The sequence below is a fragment of the Panthera leo genome, chromosome A3 (genome assembly GCF_018350215.1).
Source record: "Panthera leo isolate Ple1 chromosome A3, P.leo_Ple1_pat1.1, whole genome shotgun sequence".
Lineage (NCBI taxonomy): Eukaryota > Metazoa > Chordata > Mammalia > Carnivora > Felidae > Panthera > Panthera leo.
Window position 1 is genome coordinate 62,887,004 of NC_056681.1, and position 18,567 is coordinate 62,905,570.

The 18,567-nt window shown below is 52.9% G+C and overlaps 2 protein-coding genes across 3 annotated transcripts; one reads left to right on the forward strand and one right to left on the reverse strand.

The window, feature by feature from the left end:
* Nucleotides 1–219: 219 nt before the first annotated feature.
* On the forward strand, nucleotides 220–7,167 carry LOC122215986. Of its 2 annotated transcripts, XR_006200642.1 has the most exons (3): nucleotides 220–965; nucleotides 1,476–1,586; nucleotides 6,423–7,167. XR_006200642.1 is itself a non-coding variant. In XM_042932125.1 (2 exons), the coding sequence occupies exon 1, from the start codon at nucleotides 420–422 to the stop codon at nucleotides 1,320–1,322; it is 903 nt and encodes a 300-aa protein (XP_042788059.1). In that variant the 5' UTR covers nucleotides 220–419; the 3' UTR covers nucleotides 1,323–1,586; nucleotides 6,423–7,167. The 2 variants fall into 2 exon arrangements, 1 of the variants encoding a protein (XP_042788059.1); XM_042932125.1 differs by having other exon boundaries at nucleotides 220–1,586.
* Nucleotides 7,168–12,616: 5,449 nt separating this feature from the next.
* On the reverse strand, nucleotides 12,617–16,935 carry ZFP36L2 (ZFP36 ring finger protein like 2). Its single transcript, XM_042932126.1, has 2 exons — nucleotides 16,577–16,935; nucleotides 12,617–16,057 (listed from the first exon to the last, which is right to left on the reverse strand). Exons 1-2 carry the CDS (start codon nucleotides 16,625–16,627, stop codon nucleotides 14,609–14,611), a joined length of 1,500 nt encoding a protein of 499 aa, XP_042788060.1. The 5' UTR covers nucleotides 16,628–16,935; the 3' UTR covers nucleotides 12,617–14,608.
* Between the last annotated feature and the right edge of the window lie 1,632 nt (nucleotides 16,936–18,567).

Below are 18,567 nucleotides of genomic sequence, written 5' to 3' on the forward strand. Positions count from 1 at the left end.
AAAGGACCACGGCCACGAGCAGGCAGGGGAGGCTTCCTGGAAGAGCCAGCCTCCGCGGGGTGGGGAAGGGCCAAGCACCCGGGAGCTGGCTGGAAGGCAGGCGTCTGGCCCGCGATGAGGTGTGGGGGGCAGGGAGAGAGGTGCACCTGTTTGTGTGTGTGTGTGTGTGTGTGTGTGTGTGTGTGAGAGAGAGAGAGAGAGAGAGAGAGAGAGAGAGAGAGAGAGAGAGGCAGACAGCTGGCTCTGAGGCCATCCTGAGAGTGTGAGTTCACACGTGAGCCGTGAGTCTGAACTGGCTCACTGCAGGGCGAGGGGCTCCAATGCCAGGGAGAGGCGTCTGGGACCCAGGGGGCCTCCAAAGGCGTTGACGAGAAAGCAGCTCTGGGGGTGAGGAAGGCAGCCTGCCTCATTTGTGGGGGATGCATGGCTTGTGGCAGAGTCAGGAGAAGCCTAGGCAGACCCCGACGGGCCCTCCTCTCCATTCTGCCCCCTGGGCTGGGATCAAGAGCTGTGGATGTTGGCTCCCGGAGAGGTCTTCTGACCCCTGGCCTCGGCTCCTTGGCCTCCATTATCACCCCCTCCCAGGCCAGCCTACGGGGCTAAGGCAGCAGGAATGGAGAACGGGAAGAGCTGCTCTGTGCAGGGCCTGCTCGTGGCAGGCAAGGGAAAGGCCCAGAATGGTGTTTACATTTTCCCTCCTTTCCTTCTGGTGGCCTGGCTGGCCGGCAGTTACACCACTGCGGTTTGCTGGCCCCGGGGAGTGCCTCCATTACATAACGCCTCACACAACCGCCCCTAAAGCACACACGCACACTCACTGGCACATGGTCAGACATACACACACACACACACACTCACACACACACACGCTCTCGAAGAAACACACCTGCACAGTGTCAACACCCTCAGTTGGCAAGGCTGTTGTGTTGGGATACTTTCTGCCATCCCTACTGACAGTTACCCAGGTAGGGGCTCCCCACCCCACCCTCCATATCGCCCTGGTTTCAGTGGGAGAGTCTTCCCAGCTCCTGGCCCTCAAGTCCCAGGTGCTTCGAGCCCAGGAGGCCTGCCCGGGGCTCCCAGGTGATAGCCTCGGTCTCTGGCACCAGCCCAAGAGGTGGACAGCCACGGGCTGCCCTCTAAGAGCCTGGAGATGTGGGGGGATGGGGCTTAGCCGCAGGAGGATCCGAGAACAGGACAGGGAGACAGAAAGACCAGACCCTGGGGCAGGGGGGAGGGGGGAGGGCAGAGTTTCTGTCAGGCAAACTCCAGAAGCTCAGAAAGGGGCATACAGGGAGCAAATGGGTAGATACGGCCTCTAGGGCACAGTGGGGTGAGAGGTACTTCGGGTAACAGTTTCGGAGGGCTACTCTGAGCTGTCCCGCAACTTAGCCGTGCCGCCTTTCGGGGTTCACCTGATGGAAATACTCACACCAGGTCTGAGTGTAAGGATGTTTGTGCTGCCCTGTCCACAGAACTGGACTCGTGTGGAACCTTGGTGGCCATCACCAGGGCCCTCAGGCTACAGAGGACCATGAAAGAAGGTGCCAGCTCCCCGAGTGTGGAGGGGGGCCGACGAGCAGGAGGTACAGTATGACTTGGTTCTGTCCACTGCAACAATACATGAGCATGTGTGTAAATATTTATAGGTATAGCTACACTGTCAAATCTCAGGAATCCCTCACACAAAGAGATTACAAGGTAGTCAGCTTGGCTGAGTAGGACTGAGGAGACAGGTGAGGAGGGACTTTTCCCTTTGTAGCATTGGGCTTCTGCGTCTGTTGTTCGGAGATTCAGAACCAGCAGGCATGAGTTCGGAATTAGAGGAACTCAGAAGGAGGGCGTGTCTAGCAAGGAGCAGATCCTCCCTCCCCCTTCCGAATGGCCCAGCGTGCCCGTAGGGCAGGGCTGGGGTGGCAGGCCTTGAGCACGTGTCTTCATTTCCCCCAGCTGCATTTTCTCATCTGTCAAGTATAAGAGAACAGTGCCATCTCACAGGGGGCTCTGGTTTCGCTGCAGTCCTTCTAGGAGCCCTTCCAGGAGCCAGGCTGGACCGTGCAAGGAGGCACACGACGACATTCTTGTTCTGAAGGAACTTCCAGGCTAGAGAGTCCACAGAGCCGTAACTAGCTGGTGTAGGACAACGTGCTCTGTGCTCCTACGCAGGGCCCTGGAGGCTGGGGTGGGGGGTGGTGGAAGGACCGTATCTGAGATGCAGATTCAGCTGAAGCAGAGGAAGCAGGGGGACACGGCAGGTGTGTTCCAGGCAGGGACCCGGGGCCCAGGGGTGTGAAGAGCATTAGGAATCAGCAGCCCTCAGCACTCCAGGGCAGGTGAGAAGCAGCAGGTTTCTAGGCAGGGCCTCATCCAGCATGTGTGGAAGCTTGGATTTGAACTGGGTGGTGGGGTGGAGGGCAGGGAGGGCACCCCTCAGGAGGGGCGTGATCGCCTAAGTGTTTTAGAAGCTCGCTCTGGGGAATGGTGGCTGAGAGGAGGAACAGCTGGGGGCTCCTGCTTTATTGCTGTCCAGGCAAAAGGGGGGGCCCGAGTTGCTGAGGCAGTAAAGGCAGAGAGAGGGGACAGGACAGTGTCTGGGCATGATTAGAAAGCAGAGTCATGAGGTTCAGGAAGCCTAGGAGGGAAGGGGTGGAGGGAACACCAGGTTCTGGTATCAGTGACTGGATAGATGTGGTATCACAGCTGTGGAGACAGGGGGAGCAGGCCGGTCCACGTGTCTGGGGCATCTGGGAGGAGGTGGGTCCCAGGCTGCCAGGCAGGGCTGTGAGGGGCCACCATGCAGTGGGTGGTCCCTTCATTTCTCCTCCACTGGCACTGGCAGTCCACTGGACAGAGAGGTGGTCTGGGGATATTTTGGACCCTCTTGGCTGAGGGATGGAGGGGAAGCCATCAAGGGCGTCATGGATATGTCCCAGGACTGGCTTTGGAAAAGGACAACCCTTCAAGGGTTAGATGCTAGAGGTTACCTTCCTTATAGTTATTTGCATTTTACAGAACACTCTAGAATAGTAGTGCTGTTCAGTGCATGTGGCTGTCGAGAACTTGAAATGTGGCTAGTCGACTGAGGAAGTGAGTTTTAAATTGTGTTTAATAGGTACTAAATTTAAGTGGTCACTTGTGGCTAGTGTCTACCATATTGGACAGCACAGATGTATCTAGAATTTCTGTAGAAAAGCAGTTGCCACTCTTACCGTAAGCCTTGTGTGGTTGGGGGAGTTTGGTAGAGGCGGGCTAGGGGCCTTCCTGACCCCCCTCAGATTGCATGTCTATTGGTTAAGTGTGGAAAAAAACCAAGAGATTCAATAACAAATTGTTATATTGCATTTATGCATGCATGTATGTATGTATATATTCATTCATTCATTCATTCATTCATTCTAGCTGACACACAATGCTACATTAGTTTCAGGTACACAGTGCAGTGATCTGACAGGTCGATATTGTTACGCTATGCTCACAAGTGCAACTGCCATATGTCACCACAAAACACTGTCACAATACTGTTGACTATATTCCCAATGCTGTGCCTTTTATACCGCGACTTAATCATTCCATAACTGGAAGCCTGTATCTCCCACTCCCCTTCACCCATTGTGCCTGTTCCCGCCGCACCCCCACCACGTCCATTTTCTGTGTGCCAGGTTCTATCCTCACTACATGAGTTAATTCACTTAAGCTTCATGAGAGCCCTAGGAAATAGGCCGGGTATTTTATAGATGAGGACATCGAGGCACAGAGAGCATCGGCAGCTGGCTCGTGGTCTCACCGCTGGCAGTAGCAAAGCTCAGCTTTGAACCAGCCATTTCAGTTTGCTAACTGCTCTGCTAGTCTGCACAGTTTCATCTGTGGGACCCCGAACCAGGGAGGGCCTCTCCTAGACACTTCACACGTGGCATCATATTTCACCCTCATGGGCGCTTTGTATAGCAGGAACAGCATTGTCCTCCCATTTCCTATATGAGGAGACCGAGGCTCAGAGATTTGCTCAGGATTACACAGGCAGGGAGTGGCAGTGGAATGAGATTTGAATGGAGGTCTGTTGTAGTCCCTGTGTGACTAGGCCTCTTGCAGAGCAGTGGTGACACCGGCCTGGCGCCCTCCCGTGCCCCTGCTCCTGCAGCAGCTCTGGGCTCAAAGGGCTGTGCTTTGTAAGCTCCTGGCCATGTCCATCCAATGACCCTCCAGGCCCTCCCTGAGAGGCTGGATGGACAGAACATCCAGAAACCAGCCCCTCTGAGCCTCTCAGCCCAGAGGGATTTAGGTCTGCCTTGGTGAGAGTTGATATTTACATTTTTACCAACAGCCCTGCGGCACAGATCATACCTGGGAAGAGTGTCCTGAGGCGGGGTGGGTGATCTCATTTTCCAGAAATTGGAAAATCTCCAGAGGGGTTCCCCCACATTCTCTAAGCCTTAGTTTTCTCATCTGTGGGATGAAAGGGATACACTAGGTCATGATTTTTTTAAACATTTTTTATTTTTAAAAATTTATTTACTTCTTTATTACTATTTTTTAATGTTTATTTATTTTTGAGAGAGAGCGGGTGAGGGGCAGAGAGAGAGGAGGGCAGAGGATCTGAAGCGGGCACTGCCCTGACGACAGAGAGCCTGATGTGGGGCTTGAACTCATGAACTGTGATCTGAGCTGAAGTCGGACACTTAACTGACAGAGCCACCCAGGTGCCCCTACTTATTTACTTTTTAAAGATTTTATTTTCAAGTAATCTCCACACCCAGTGTGGAGCTTGAACTCACAACCCCGGGATCAAGACTTGCATGCTCTACCGGCTGAGTCAGCCAGCCAGGTGCCCCTAAACCTTTTTTTAGCATTAACATGTTGTGTTTTTTGTTTTGTTTTGTTTTTTTTAATGTTCATTTATTTTTCAGAGAGAGAGAGAGAGAGAGACAGAGACAGAGACAGAGACAGTGTGAGCGGGTGAGGAGCAGAGAGAGAGGAAGACAGAGAATCTGAAGCAGGATCCAGGCTCTGAGCTGTCAGCACAGAGACCGATGTGGGGCTCGAACTCACGAACTGTGAGATCATGACCTGAGCTGAAGTTGGACGCTTAACTAACTGAGCCACCTGGGTGCCCCAAACTAGTAGGATTTTAAAAGCATAGATGAAGCAGGAAATAGACTGCCCTGGAATGGACCCCTGGAAGGCTTCTTGGAAATATGGGTTTATAGACAGTGTGGGAAAAGCCAGGTAGAGAGGAGTGAGAGAAGTAGCCCCAGGAGATTTGAAGGAGCAACAGTTTAGATTCCTTTGAATTTTGCTCCAGCCTTTCTGGTTTCAGGCATATGACAACTACACTGAGCTCAGTTTCCTCATCTTTGAAATGGGGATAGCAAAAGTACCTCAGTCTTGGGAGATATAAAGGACTATCCTTAACATATGTAAAACTTTAGTTCATAAGAGAAGCTCCAAGGGGCACCTAGGTGGCTCAGTTGGTTAAGCGTCAGACTTAGGCTCAGGTCATGATCTCACAGTTTGTGGGTTCGAGTCCTGCATCCAGCTCTGTGCTGACAGCTCAGAGCCTGGATCCTGCTTCAGATTCTGTGTGTGTGTGTGTGTGTGTCTCTCTCTCCGCCCCTCCCCTGCTCACGCTCTGTCTCTTTCAAAAATAAATAAACATTAAAAACAATTAGAAAAAAAAGAGAAGCTCTATAAATAGTAGCTATTAGAATCTTTAAGGCATTTCCACCAGGAGACCTGTGGGCATGAGCTGGAGGAGGAGGGAAAGCCAAAGGTGATGAAGCAAAACGATAATAGAGTGGTCCCTCTTATGGAAGGGGATACGTTCCAAGACCCACAGTGGATGCCTGAAACCGTAAGTAGTACCCTACATATACTATGTTTTTTCCTACGCATACATGCCTATGAGAAAGTTTCACCTATGAATTAGGCACAGTAAGAGATGTACAACAATAATAATAAAACAGAACTACAGCCATATACACATAAAAGTTATGTGAATGTGGTTTCTCTCAGAATTTCTTACTGTACTGTACTCACTCTTCTTGCGATGATGTGGTATGATAAAATGCCCACGTGATGAGCTGAAGTGAGGTGAATGACACTGTGATGGAGCATGAGGATAATGTTGAAAAAACAACAGTGGAGAGAAATCATTGAACCCAAAATCTGATGTTCTAATGGAGGAATTGGTGGGAAGAAGGCAGGTGAGAGATCTTTTGAGGCCTGAGCTCACTGCCCCAGCCCCATCCTGTGCCGCCTTGCTCTGTTCTCCACCCTTTGGCACCATATCCTTCTTTCCTTCCCTCTCTGGAACCATGCATCCTCTAACCACAGGGCCTTTGCACAGCTGCTCCCTTTACCTGGAAACTCTTTCATTGGCCCTTTGCCTTACCGTTACTTACACTTTGCCTTTCTTACTTTTGTAGGGGCTTTCTGGATCCTAAGTGAGGTCAGTTTCCCTGACAGAGGCTCCCTCAGTATCCTCTCCTTCCCTTTTGCAGCCTGGATTTCAGCCTGTGAGTATACATTTTCTAAAAATAAAGATATAACTCGCATACAATAAAGCTCATCAGGTTAAAGTATATGAATCTACAAATTTTAGTATGTTCACAGGTTGTGGAACAATCACCATTATCTAGTTCCAGAATATTTTCATCAACCCCAAAAGAAACCCCATCTATCAGCAGTCAGTCCCCATTGATCTGCTAGCTCCTGGCCACCACCAATCTACTTTTGGTCTTACGGGTATGCCCACGCTAGACATTTCATAGAAGTGGAATCATACAATATGTGGTCTTTTGTGTCCAGCTTCTTTCACTTAAGTGTTTTTACAGTTCCTCCATGTATCAGTGCTTCATTCCTTTCTATGACTAAATACTAGCCCATTGAAAGGACATACCACATTTTGTTTATTTATTCATCTGTTGATGGACATTTGGGTCGTTTCCACTTTTTGACTATTGTGAACAAGTGTAGAAGTTTCTTATGTGGCCATCATGGAGCATGCACGAGGTCGAGAGGGGGAAACTAATATTATTATAATAGTTATGAAAACCGAAGTATCACTTTGGAAAATAGTAAGACAGTTCCTCAAAAAGTTAAACACAGAGTTACCATATGACCCAGCAATTCTACGTCAAGGTATATAGCCCAAAGAATTGAACACATGAACACACAGGGGTGCCTGGGTGGCTCAGTCAGTTGAGCGTCCGACTTCAGCTCAGGTCATGATCTCACACTCCCTGAGTTCAAGCCCCGCGTCGGGCTCTGTGCTGACAGCTCAGAGCCTGGAGCCCACTTCAGATTCTGTGTCTCCCCCTCTCTCTGCCCCTCCCCTGCTCATGCTCTGTCTCTCTCTGTCTCAAAAGTAAAAATAGAAACATTAAAAAAAAAATTAAAAAAAAAAAGAAAACATGAACACACAAAAACTTGTACACGGATGATTATAGCCGTATTGTTCAACAAGAGCCAAAAAGCAGAAACAACTCCAATGTCTATCAACTGATGAGTGAATAAACAAAATGTGGTGTCCGTATAATGGAATATTATCCTGCTCCACCAAGGAATGAAGGCTGGTTCATGCCACATCATGAACGAACCCTGATGACAACTGATGACAGTGCACTCCATGAAGGCAGGGGATGACAGCTGTCAGCTCACCTGTTTACCCAGTGCAGACGTTTACTAGACAACCAAGAACGGTCTGTGGGATTGTTGAAGGGTCCCAGCCAACAGCCCCAGCACCCCATCCCTTAGATGTCTGGACTGGATCTCAGGGCAGCAAGTCTGCCTGAATCACACCAGGTCTGGCCCTTGATGACATAAGCCTCCTACCCTGCATTGTTTCTGATTTCTGCTTCACCACATGGTGAAGCCATGGGAGCCCTTGGGAGCCTGGACGTCCTGCAGTCCTGGAGTCCTGGCACACTGGCCTGACTGGACCTGAAGCTTCTTTGTTAGCAGCCAGGCCAGGAAGGGGCAACCAGGTAGCACAGGATCACCTGTCGCTTACCTCGGTGGAGTTCTCCCCAAAGTGTGCCCCTCCTATGCTCAGTGGTGTGGGTTGACAAACAGCAGGTTCCCAATGACCCCACAGTCCCTTCTCAAGTGGTGCGGGGCTCAGAGACTGCCTTGCAAGCAGGCTCTCACCTGTCACCAGGAGGGTGCTGGGATTTGGTGACACAGGCCCTGGACCTGCATTTCAAAGGGCCCCCCTTCTTCCTATAAAACTGGCACAGGGCCCAGAGGAGGGGTCACAGGCCACCCCTCGGCCCAGCTCAGCCTCCTGCAGAGGGGTCGCTGGGAATTCTGTGTTTCATCAAATATTGCTAGGCTAAGGAGTTTTATTTGAAAATAATTTTAATTAGCTGGAAACTAGGAGTTTAATAAATGGAAAACAGAGAACTTTCCAAGGCCACGGCTGGGAAACACTTGCTTTTTTAAAAATTCCGCCTGGCTTTGCAGGCCAGCTAAGCACCCTGACACAAGGGCCCGATTGCCAGAGGAATCCACAAGGAAAACAAAGCTTATTTTTAGAGAAATATTTTAAACTCGGTTTCAGCGAACTCAGGAGTTTTCTTGTCTGTCTAAAATCCTTAATATCTTTCCTTCTATTTCAGAACTGCTTCTCACCCCAGAGGGTATAAGAACTCCTATCTGATGAGAGCTATTTCTGTACAGATGAAAATAAAGGGGTCCCCTCCCCCTCCAACCAGAGAATTGTTTCTAAATATGTCCCTGTAGTCAGGCTCAAGCAGCCTGTCCTTGACAGGTGTGCCCAGCAGTAAGGTGGGTCTGGGGTCCCTGCAGGTCTGGAGGCCTGTCTGCCACCTTCCCACTCTCAGCCCTGTTCTGCCCACCCCCCTGCAGGAAGCAGATGACAGCCTGGCCACCATTTCCGGGTTTTGAAAGCAGTTTTTAACTTGAAAGAGGCCTGCTAAAAAGGGCTGCTTTTCCTCTGTAGGTGTTGTTAACACTCTCACCCCCATGCAGACACATCTAGACCCAAACATACAGCAACACCCACAGGTCCTTCCTCACACCCCACAGACCCACACACCTACCCACACAGCAACAGTTACAGATACACCCACACATAGATCCACATATACCTACACACGAGCGCACGCACACACACACACACACACACACATAGCAACAGACACAGCCACAAACCCTGACCCCCGACTCACACACAGACCCCTGAACACACCCATACCCACCCACGCGCACACACACACACACACACACACACACACACAGCAGCAGCAGCAGCAGCAGCAGATGCACCCAAATCCAGACCCCCACTCACATGCAGACCTCTGAACATACCTACGCACACATACAATCACAGACACGCCCAAGCCCATACCCACACTCACACCCACGGACTCTCAAGCTCTACAGACATACATACCCCACACACATATCGACAGCCTCACATACCAGCGCTCCCCTATAGCATACGGACACAGAACTTTGAACACCTGCATAGAGAATGATACCCTCGAACAGGTGCACTCCCAGCTAGACACACAAGGACACAGATACACGCCCTGACAAACCTCTCTCCACACACACAGACACACCCTTAGACACAGACACACTCATATGCTTTCCAGGTTTAGCAAAAACTGTCAGGAGAGGTTGGAGAACCCACTGAAGCAGGCGTGGGCCCTGGAGGGGCAGTGGCTTCCTGCTGCCCAGCCCCTCACCCACCTCCTGCCTGCAGGGTTCCTCCTGGGCAGGCCTCTGGGCCCTGGCCCTGCCTCTTTTCCTCCCTTCCTCCTTGGCCTTGCCAGCAGCACGAAACTGGAACTGCCCTGGATGGCTACGGGTCTGCACATTCCCCAGAGTGTGGACAACAAAAAAATAAACACAATTAAATCAGGTAATGACAACTGGAGAGTAGCTACGGTCCTCCGATGGAAGGGGAGGCTGGCTGTGGCTCGACCTCTAGGGGCCCCATGGGCTCCCCTAACTCAGGTCAAGGAAGGTGCAGAGACCCAACTTGTGCTTTCAAGAGGACTTGGCCAGAGTCATCTCTCCTTTGCTCTTGTCATCATGAGCTAAAGTGGGGGGCAGTGAGTGTCTGGGGATGGTTCCCTCCCAGTTCAAATGCTCTCTAGGGTTTCTTCCTTGCACACATCCAGCCTGGAAGGTTTTCTCAGACCTCCAGGCAGATTTTAAGACCCAGTTTCCTCTGCTGGGCCAGACCTGTGGCCAAGAGCTGTGCCTGTCTGTCCTTCCTTCTCTGGGCCCTCCCAGGCCTGGACCTTTTATCTGGACTCCTGAACCTCTGCAGGGCTTGAAATCCCCATCTATTCCCATCGCTGGGTGGCAGGGGCTTTGGCCTCCTCAATCATTTGTGTTGTGGCTTTTTTTTCCCTTTTACATACTCAGAAGTCGATTCAGACAGAGTGAGGAGTGGCAAATATGTCCATGCATGCATCCCTTCTCTAAAATAATCTAGAAGGTGGCACGTACTAATTGAGCTGCTTAAAAAAGTACCTTATTTTTTTAAGTTTATTTATTTTAGAGAGAGAGAGAGAGAGAGAGAGAGAGAGCAAGCGGGGGAGGGGCAGAGAGCCAGGGAGACACAGAATCCGAAGCAGGCTCCAGGCTCCGAGCTGTCAGCACAGAGCCCGATGCGGGGCTCGAACTCACAGGCCGTGAGATCATGACCTGAGCCGAAGTCAGATGCTTAACTGACTGAGCCACCCAGTCGCCTAGGCGTCCCCCCAAATACCTTATTTTCAAACAGCCCAGGGCAATGCCACTATGAAGACATTCTAAACACCCTCGCATCCTGGGCTCACTTTCACAACTGGCTGCAAAAGAATTTTATCTGGAGTGTAACACAGTCTTGGAGCCAGTCAACTTCAGTTCCGCTCTCCAGCCCGTGACAGGAATCCTGGCTTGTCCTTACTTGCAATTTTTACTTCTAGTCCCCTTAATTTACAAGAAAACTTTCCTAAGAGCGATCGAGCAATAGCAGAGAGTTTTGTTTGCTGTTAATTCCAGCCGCTGCAGAAAGACAATGACCTATATACCCTCCATTGATCTGCGGCAAGAGGAAATTTCTGAATGATTCCCCCCAGCTTTCCATGCTCCACTGAGTCGCAAATACAAAACATCAGATCCTAGTCGGGCTCTCAAACAAACCAATTTTTAAAAATGAATGTGGCTTATCCCAACAAGTCTGACATTCCAGCCCATCAAAAGTACTTGTTTAGAAAAATAAGTTTTGGAATGAAGTGGCAACAAGGCCTTTGAAAGCAGCTTGGCCTAAATAGCACCGCATTTTAGACCTTTCCTTCCCATTGCACATTCTTTATGGTGAAGAGGCCAGGGAGCCCGCAGGGTCTTGCCGCCTGAGCCCTTCCCGGCCCCAGGCTTCCCCTCCCCCCACGGCTGAGGCCCTTAGCCAGGGGCCGGGCATCTGGGAGAACTTTGAAACTGTTCCCCATCCCCTTTGGCAGCCAAGCACCAAAACGCTCCAGTTAACACCAGCGCAATCACCGCTAACGTGAAACAGCTGCCCGAGGCCTGGCGGGCTCCAGACCGCCCCTCCCCCACCCGCCCGCTCAGCTGGGAGACACGGGAGACCCCGCACAGGGGTGCAAGCAGTGGTTGATAGGGCCCAGCTGTTGCAGATAAGAAAACAAACTATCGCTAAATCTTTTACCTACTTTGGAAGAAGTGTCTGAACTGGGAGGTGGGAGGGGTGGGAGGAGGGAAGGGAAAATTGGGAGTTAATTTATGAACCTGATTTTGAAGTTTCGAAAGGGATTGTAGGGGAAAAAAAGTTACCAAGGTTTTGTTCAATTGTGTGCGAATCAGCAGACAAATTGGTGCCCTTTCTTTTTTCTTCCTTTTTCTAGAGGCCTGGGTTGAATTTGCTTTCTGGCCACTTAGAGTCGCCTAAAGCAGACACAAATCCTTTTGCATAAATAACGTGTGTGCTCACTCCCAGAGGAAGCTGTCTGCATAAACAAACATTACCCAGATATAAGTTTGACCTGTTTAATCTTCCTCCCCTTTCCTTCCTCTGCGGACAAGGACACAGCCAGGCTTCCCAAAGTAGAGGCAAAACCCTGGTTCTCCAGCCCAGGAAAGTTTCTAACCCAACCCCCTCCTCTTCTCCAGCTCAGCGTTCTAGTGGCCCTCCATACCCTCCTCCCTTCCCCACCCTAGCTGTTCTGGTCCCTGGGTGTCCCAGCAAAAAAATCGGACCTTCAGCTGCCACTGCAGACACGTGATCCACTTGGTGACTCACAGGCGGGCCACACCCCCTCAGGCCTTCAGCCAGGGCCTGCCACCAGCCAGTCAGCCAACACTGGGATGCATCTTATTACCAAGGGGAACAGCTAATGCCCTTGACAGTCCAAATAATTACTTTCTTTCAGCTAAAAGAGCTTGCTATAAAATACATAGGGGCAGGCTTTTCTGAATTCTCACCTTGCCAGCTCCCGTGGAAACCTTAACTCCCAACCCCTGCAAGGCCTGGGCAATGCCCGGAAAAGTGGTGGTAATTAAGGTAAGAGGCTCCATGTTCTGGTTTAAAAAAAAAAAAAAAAAAAAAAAAAAAAAAAAAAAAAAAAGCTGGCTGACACATGGATACCTTTTTTCCCAAAAATTTTATTGGGGGAAAACTACAAAACATTTACAGTACAATGTTTACAGCCACAATCTGTAGTGAACTGATTTCCCCAAAATATATTACAACTCAAGTTGACTTATCTTGTTACATTCAAAAACCTACTTCTGTCAAAGTAGTCCAGAGTACATACATACATAGTGCTCCAACTGTACCTACGTACAAACAAACTAAAGCTACTGCTCATTCATCCGCTGTCCAGGAAAGCATTCCTGCCTTTCTACGCGCACACACAAAAAAAATAGTACAAGTTTTGGAATCTTCTGTAATGAAACAAGGCATATTCATGTACTACATACCATTTTAGCACTAAGAGGTGGCCTCTTCACTTTATATCTATATAAAAAAAAAGTGGTAAATATCTTTTCCTTTTGTGCAGTTGAACCCATCCTACATTCAAATTCTCTCAAGCACTAATAGAAAAATACTTATTTGGTTGAGGAAGATTTAAGGCAAGTTCTGGCCCTTCCAAAGGCACTGTGAGACTACCCCCACCCCATTATTGCTACATGTCTTTATACGCAGAGTATGTCACAGTAGAATTGGTGGAACGAACAAACAAACATGGGTTTTTTTTGTTTTTTGGGTTTTTTTTGCTCATGTCAAAAGCTGGAATGAGAAAAGAATGCCACATTTAAACCTGATTGCAAAGTATGTGGTCACCTTTTTTTTTCTTTAAAGTTGGATGGGCTACAACCATTATACATTCTAAGAAAACTCATAAGATATTCCTCAAACTACTTCCACAGCATCAGGATAGATTTCTGTGAAGAAATCATGCAATCTTTCAAAATTTACGTAAACAAGGAAAGAAATTAATGAAATAAATATTACATACAATCTCTTAAATTAAGATTTTTTTTACTCATTTACAATAAAATAACCAAGTGAAGTTACAAAAGGCATATATTACTGTGAAAAGAACATACACTCCACATTTTGCCGATTAATAATGGCAATCATAATTTAACATAATAAAAGAATATATATCTATTGCTTTTCATCATACTTGATAAATACAGTATGAACAAAATTTTCAATGTATACTTTTCACAAGATAATAAATAAGTTAAATAGTTTTTTCATATTGAGTTGTGGTGCAGTGGTGCGAATCAACTCAAAACAGCTAAAAATTCAGCAGTTATTCCCCCAACGATTACAAACTAAGCTCTGCCCAAGGCTTCCAGAAAGAGCAGACAAAATGGTTCTAAAATTAAACATCCACTAAGTGGTGGCAACAAAACCAGTAACCGGTATGAAACTTTGGAATGCAAGGGTTTTTTTTTTTTTTTCCAGACGTATAGAACGTTGTGTCAAACAAAAACCTGTCACACTGAAGACTACAATCAAGGCATATTCTTGGTAGAATACTGGATTCCAGAAGCTTATAAGTTTAGCAAGGTGGTGGCTGGCTGGTTTGTTTACACTGGTCTGAGACAAACGACAATTAGGAACTTCTCTCAAGATAAGAGTTCCCACATCTGGACTGTAACTAATGCTTTCAAGTGAAGATATGGAATGGTGGTTGGTAGCTGCTGGTGCTGGGTTGATTTTTTTTTTTCCTAAAGTCCCAAACTCATAGGAGACCTAAAAGTTTAAGTGTTTGGTTCTTTGTTCTGTTCGCATCACAACTGCCCTGTTGTGAATATTTTGTTCATCAATACAAAAGTTCGTTGGCTTTTTTGCTCAACAAGAACGAAACTTCGTAATAATAAAAATTAAAAAAAAAAAAAAAAAAAGAGGAAACCGAAAGGGGAGGGGTGGAGGCCCCTCCCGGCACACAAGTTCGAGTCCAAGTGCTCGGTGCGGCCCGCAGTCTGCTCAGGGCCTATCACCAACCCCACTCCCGTGCCTCCCCCACCCCGCCCTTAACGGGGGTCGAGACGGCAGGGGCGCCCTCCAACATCCCCAGAACAGCCTTCCCTTCCTCCTCCTCGCTGGCGCCCTCTTGCCTCAGTCGTCGGAGATGGACAGGCGGCTGAAGATAGGCAGGCGGCGGCCGGGGTCGAGGCTGGGGGATTCGGAGCCGCTGAGGCTGCCGGAGCTCAGGGAGCCGCTCAAGTAGCTGTCGCGGTCAGACAGCGAGTCCGGGGGGCTAGGGGGCGCGTCGAACACGGGAGACTCGGACAGGCGGCGCGGCAGCTGGAAGCTGAAGGGCGGTGAGGGCGGCGCGGCAGAACTGGCAGGGAGGGGCGCGCTGGGCGGCGCCGGAGGCTGCGCGGGGGGCACCAGGCCCTGCTGTTGTTGCTGCTGCTGCTGGCTGCGATAGTACGCCGCGGCTACCGCGGCAAAGTTGTGCGTCTGGATGGCGAGGGGCGCGATGAGGCTGCTCAGCTCTGGGCCGAATGCAAAGGCGTTGTTGGCGCACGAGGCCGACGAGCAGGCCGCGCACTGGGCGCCCGGCGCCAGCAGGTCCTCGGCGCCCCCGGTGCCGTACAGAAGCGCTGCCGCGGCCGCAGCTGCCGCCGAGGCACAGCACGTCGGGGCGCCTGATGGCGTGGAGGCCGCCGAGGCCGAGGAGCAGGACGAAGCGGACGAGGAGCAGGAGGAGGCCGAGGAACAAGAGGGCGGTGGCGGCGGCGTGCGCGACGTGGGGCTGTCGAGCAGCAGTGGCGACTCGAGGCCCCCGGGGGGCTGGTGGTGGCCAGACGGGAAGCCCGAGAAACTGAGGCTGTGATGCAGCTTGGGCCGCGGCTCCCGGGGGAAGCCCAGGTGCAGCGCGTCACGCGCGCTGAAAGCGCGCAGGTCCCCGGAGGCGCCCCCCGACGGCGCCGGCCGCCGCTCGTCGGCGTTGTGGATGAAGTGGCAGCGCGGGCCGTAGGGGCAGAAGCCGATGGTGTGGAAGGTACGGCACAGCTCCGTCTTGTACTTCGGGTGCCGGGTCAGGCTGCGCAGCTCGTGGAAGCCGTGAGCGAACTGGCACTTCTCGCCGTACTTGCACGTGCCGCTCTCCTCGAAGGGCCGGCACAGCTCAGTTTTGTAGCGCGTGGAGTTGATCTGGGAGCCGCCGCCGCCCCCCTTCTGCTGCTGCTGCTGCTGCTGCTGCAGGTGCAAGAGGTGCTGGCTGCGCTCTCCGTTCTCGCTGAATGAGCGGTCCCGGAATTTGTTCTCCTTGTTCAGCAGGGCCGTGCCGCCGCCCCCTGACTGCTCCTTGAGAGTGCCGTAGGAGGCCGGGCCGCCCGCCGCCCCGCTGCCGCAGCTGCTGCCGTTAGCCGCGCCCGGGAACTTGGGCGAACAGCTGCCGGGGCTAGGCGCGGTGTGGGCGAGTGCGTGCAGGTTGCTGGCCGAGTGCCGTCGGAGAAAGCCCGGTGTGAAGCCCGAGCTAGGGGCGGCGGCCACGGGCGTCCCCACCGCCTTCTTGTCCAGCATGTTCAGATTGAGGTTGGCCAGGGATTTCTCCGTCTGCCAAAAGGAGGGGGGCGAGGACGGGATGAAATATGGAAAGGGAGGGAAGAGTTGGGGCGAGTTGCAGAGGAACTTCCAAGCCTTCTGATTCTTCTTCCTTTTTGCAGATTTCGATTCGGCCCCCACCCTCCGCCCCTACACGCGCAAAAGAATCATGTCCGCGTTGGGAGGAGCCGACTCCCACCCCAGGCCGCGCTCGGTTTCGACATGTGATCCTCAGCCCGTGGGCCGCCAGTCTGGGCGGCGCAAACCCCGTCCGGGAAGCCCCAGGCAGCGTGGCCGCGGTCGGCGCCGGAGGAACTAAACAGCGACAGCGGCTCCCCCCTGCCCTTCCTCCCAGCTCCTTCTCCCCGCCCACAAGGCACGAGCACACACTACAGCAAACTCCAGGATTTTTCCCGACCCCGAAGTCAAGGTGGGGATGGGTGCCCCAAAAGCCGAGGGCAGAGGCAAAGTCTGAAAACTCGAGGGGCTTCCTGCCTGCCCTCTTTACTCCCTCCTTGCTCCCTCGCGTACCTTGCACAAGAAGTCGATATCGTAGAAGGCGGACAGAAGTGTGGTCGACATGTTTCTGGATCCTGTAATGGTCGGCGCTGCAGGCAGGGAGGTCCGGAGGAGCCCTCGGGGCGGCGCGGCCGGGCTCGAGCCACGACGAATAACGGGTGAGGGGCGGGGGAGGAACCGAAAGTTTGCCGGGGGACGAGACTAGAGAGAGGGAAGCAGCGTGGACTGGCTTGAGGGTGCCCGGGAGTGCGGAGTGGGGGGAAAGGAGAAGCAAACAGCGCTCCTCCGCGCCCCGGGGTGCCCGGCCCGCCCCCCCCCCGCGCGGAGCCGACGACAGCTCGCGGACTGCTGGAACTCCGCGGCCCGCGAGCGCGCGCCCTATATAGAGCCCGGGAGCGCGGCAGCGGCTAGGCGGGCGTGCCGGAGGAGGGGACAGAACGCTGACCCCGCCGGGGTCTCCAGGCAACGCCGCCCGCCGGCTCGCGGACGTCAAGCGCCTTCGTGGCCTCCCATTGGCCGCCGCCAATTTTTTTTTCTCCGGGGGAGGGGGCGGGAGGCCGTGGGGCGGGGCAGGCTGCCGGGGCGCCCGGGGCGGCGTGGAGAGCTCGGCCCTGTTGGGTGCTGCTGGGTGGCGGCGGGAAGATAAGGCTCCTCTTCTCTGGGGCTGCCCTGTTGGAAATCCACTGCACATTTAAAGTGACCAGAGTTCTGCAGCCCTGGACGTGTCTCCTCGCGCCGGATCCTGCTAGGCGAAATTGCGAAGCTTTTATCTCCCACTCTCGGTTTTATACTGGGCGCGGGAATTGCAAAATGCAAGAATATTGCAACCGTCCGCGCGGCCCGGCTGGCTTGCAAAGGGTGCTTGGGCCGGGAGGCGGGGGCTCTGGGCCTGCGTCCGGTGGGTGGTGGCTCCATCCCGATTGCACGTGGAGGCGCGGTGGGGGTGGGGGCGGGAGCGGCCACGCGGGCGGCTGCCGCGGCAGTCTCGCCCGGAGGAGCCTGGGCCCGTTTCTCCGCCCCCGTCCCCGCCCAGGCTGCAGTAAACAGGGCTTGAGCGCCGGGGCCTGCAGGGCAGGGCTGAGTGTCTGAGGACAAGGCGCTGGCTTTGCTAATCACATCACAAGACCTTGAGCTAGGGCCAAAGGCGCGGAGTGGCGCGGGGCGTCCCGGGCGGGGGAGCCGGCTGGGAGGACGGGAGGAAAGGCCAGGAGAGCTGCGCAGGCCTGGAGGCGACTTCCCGCCACCCCGTCCGTCCGCCGGTCAGCCCGGCCTTCCCCAGCCCTCCCAGGGGATGGGGTGCAGCTGCCGGCTGAGGCTCCCCGGCCGCCGCGGCCGTGGCCGGGCGTGCCCTCCAGGTCCCTTTCCTCCCTGGCCGTTGGGGGCGCCGCGCCCTGCCTTAGCTCGTCGTGGGCCGCAGGCTCGGGCTGAGGCCGATCAACTGCCGTCGAGGACGCTCAAGGTGGTCTTGCCCTCTTCCCCCCCCCCCCCCCCCCACCAGTCCCACTCCCCAAAGCCCTGCTCTGGGTAATGCCTTTGCCAACGGGCCCCCTCAAGGGTACGGGGCAGACAGCACCCCCTAGCGCCCAGTTAGGCAAAAGCCGCTGACAGCCCGGTCGGGCAGATGTGGGGTCTGGGCCAGGACACTTATCACTCGTCTAAACATATGCTGCCAAAAACTGGAGCGGGCCCATGATCTCGCACACCTGGCAGCTTAGGCTGCATTTGGGCCTAAGTTGGAAGGCCCAGTTCCCTCTAGGGAAGGAAGCAACCCACGCCCCCTTTCCCAAATTGAGGTTATTTCTTGTTTCCTCTTGGTCATTTCCATTCGTTAACCTGGAAGTGGGGGAATAAGCCATCGGGCCTGTCACTCATGGAATTGACGCCTCAGAGTTCAGTTTGCATGCAGTTCCCCCTGCTGTCACTCCCTAAGCACCCACCCAGAGAGCTAGAGTCTGCAGTGGGCTGCAAGCACTTTAGGACCAGAAACCCAGGGCTGGCGTTCA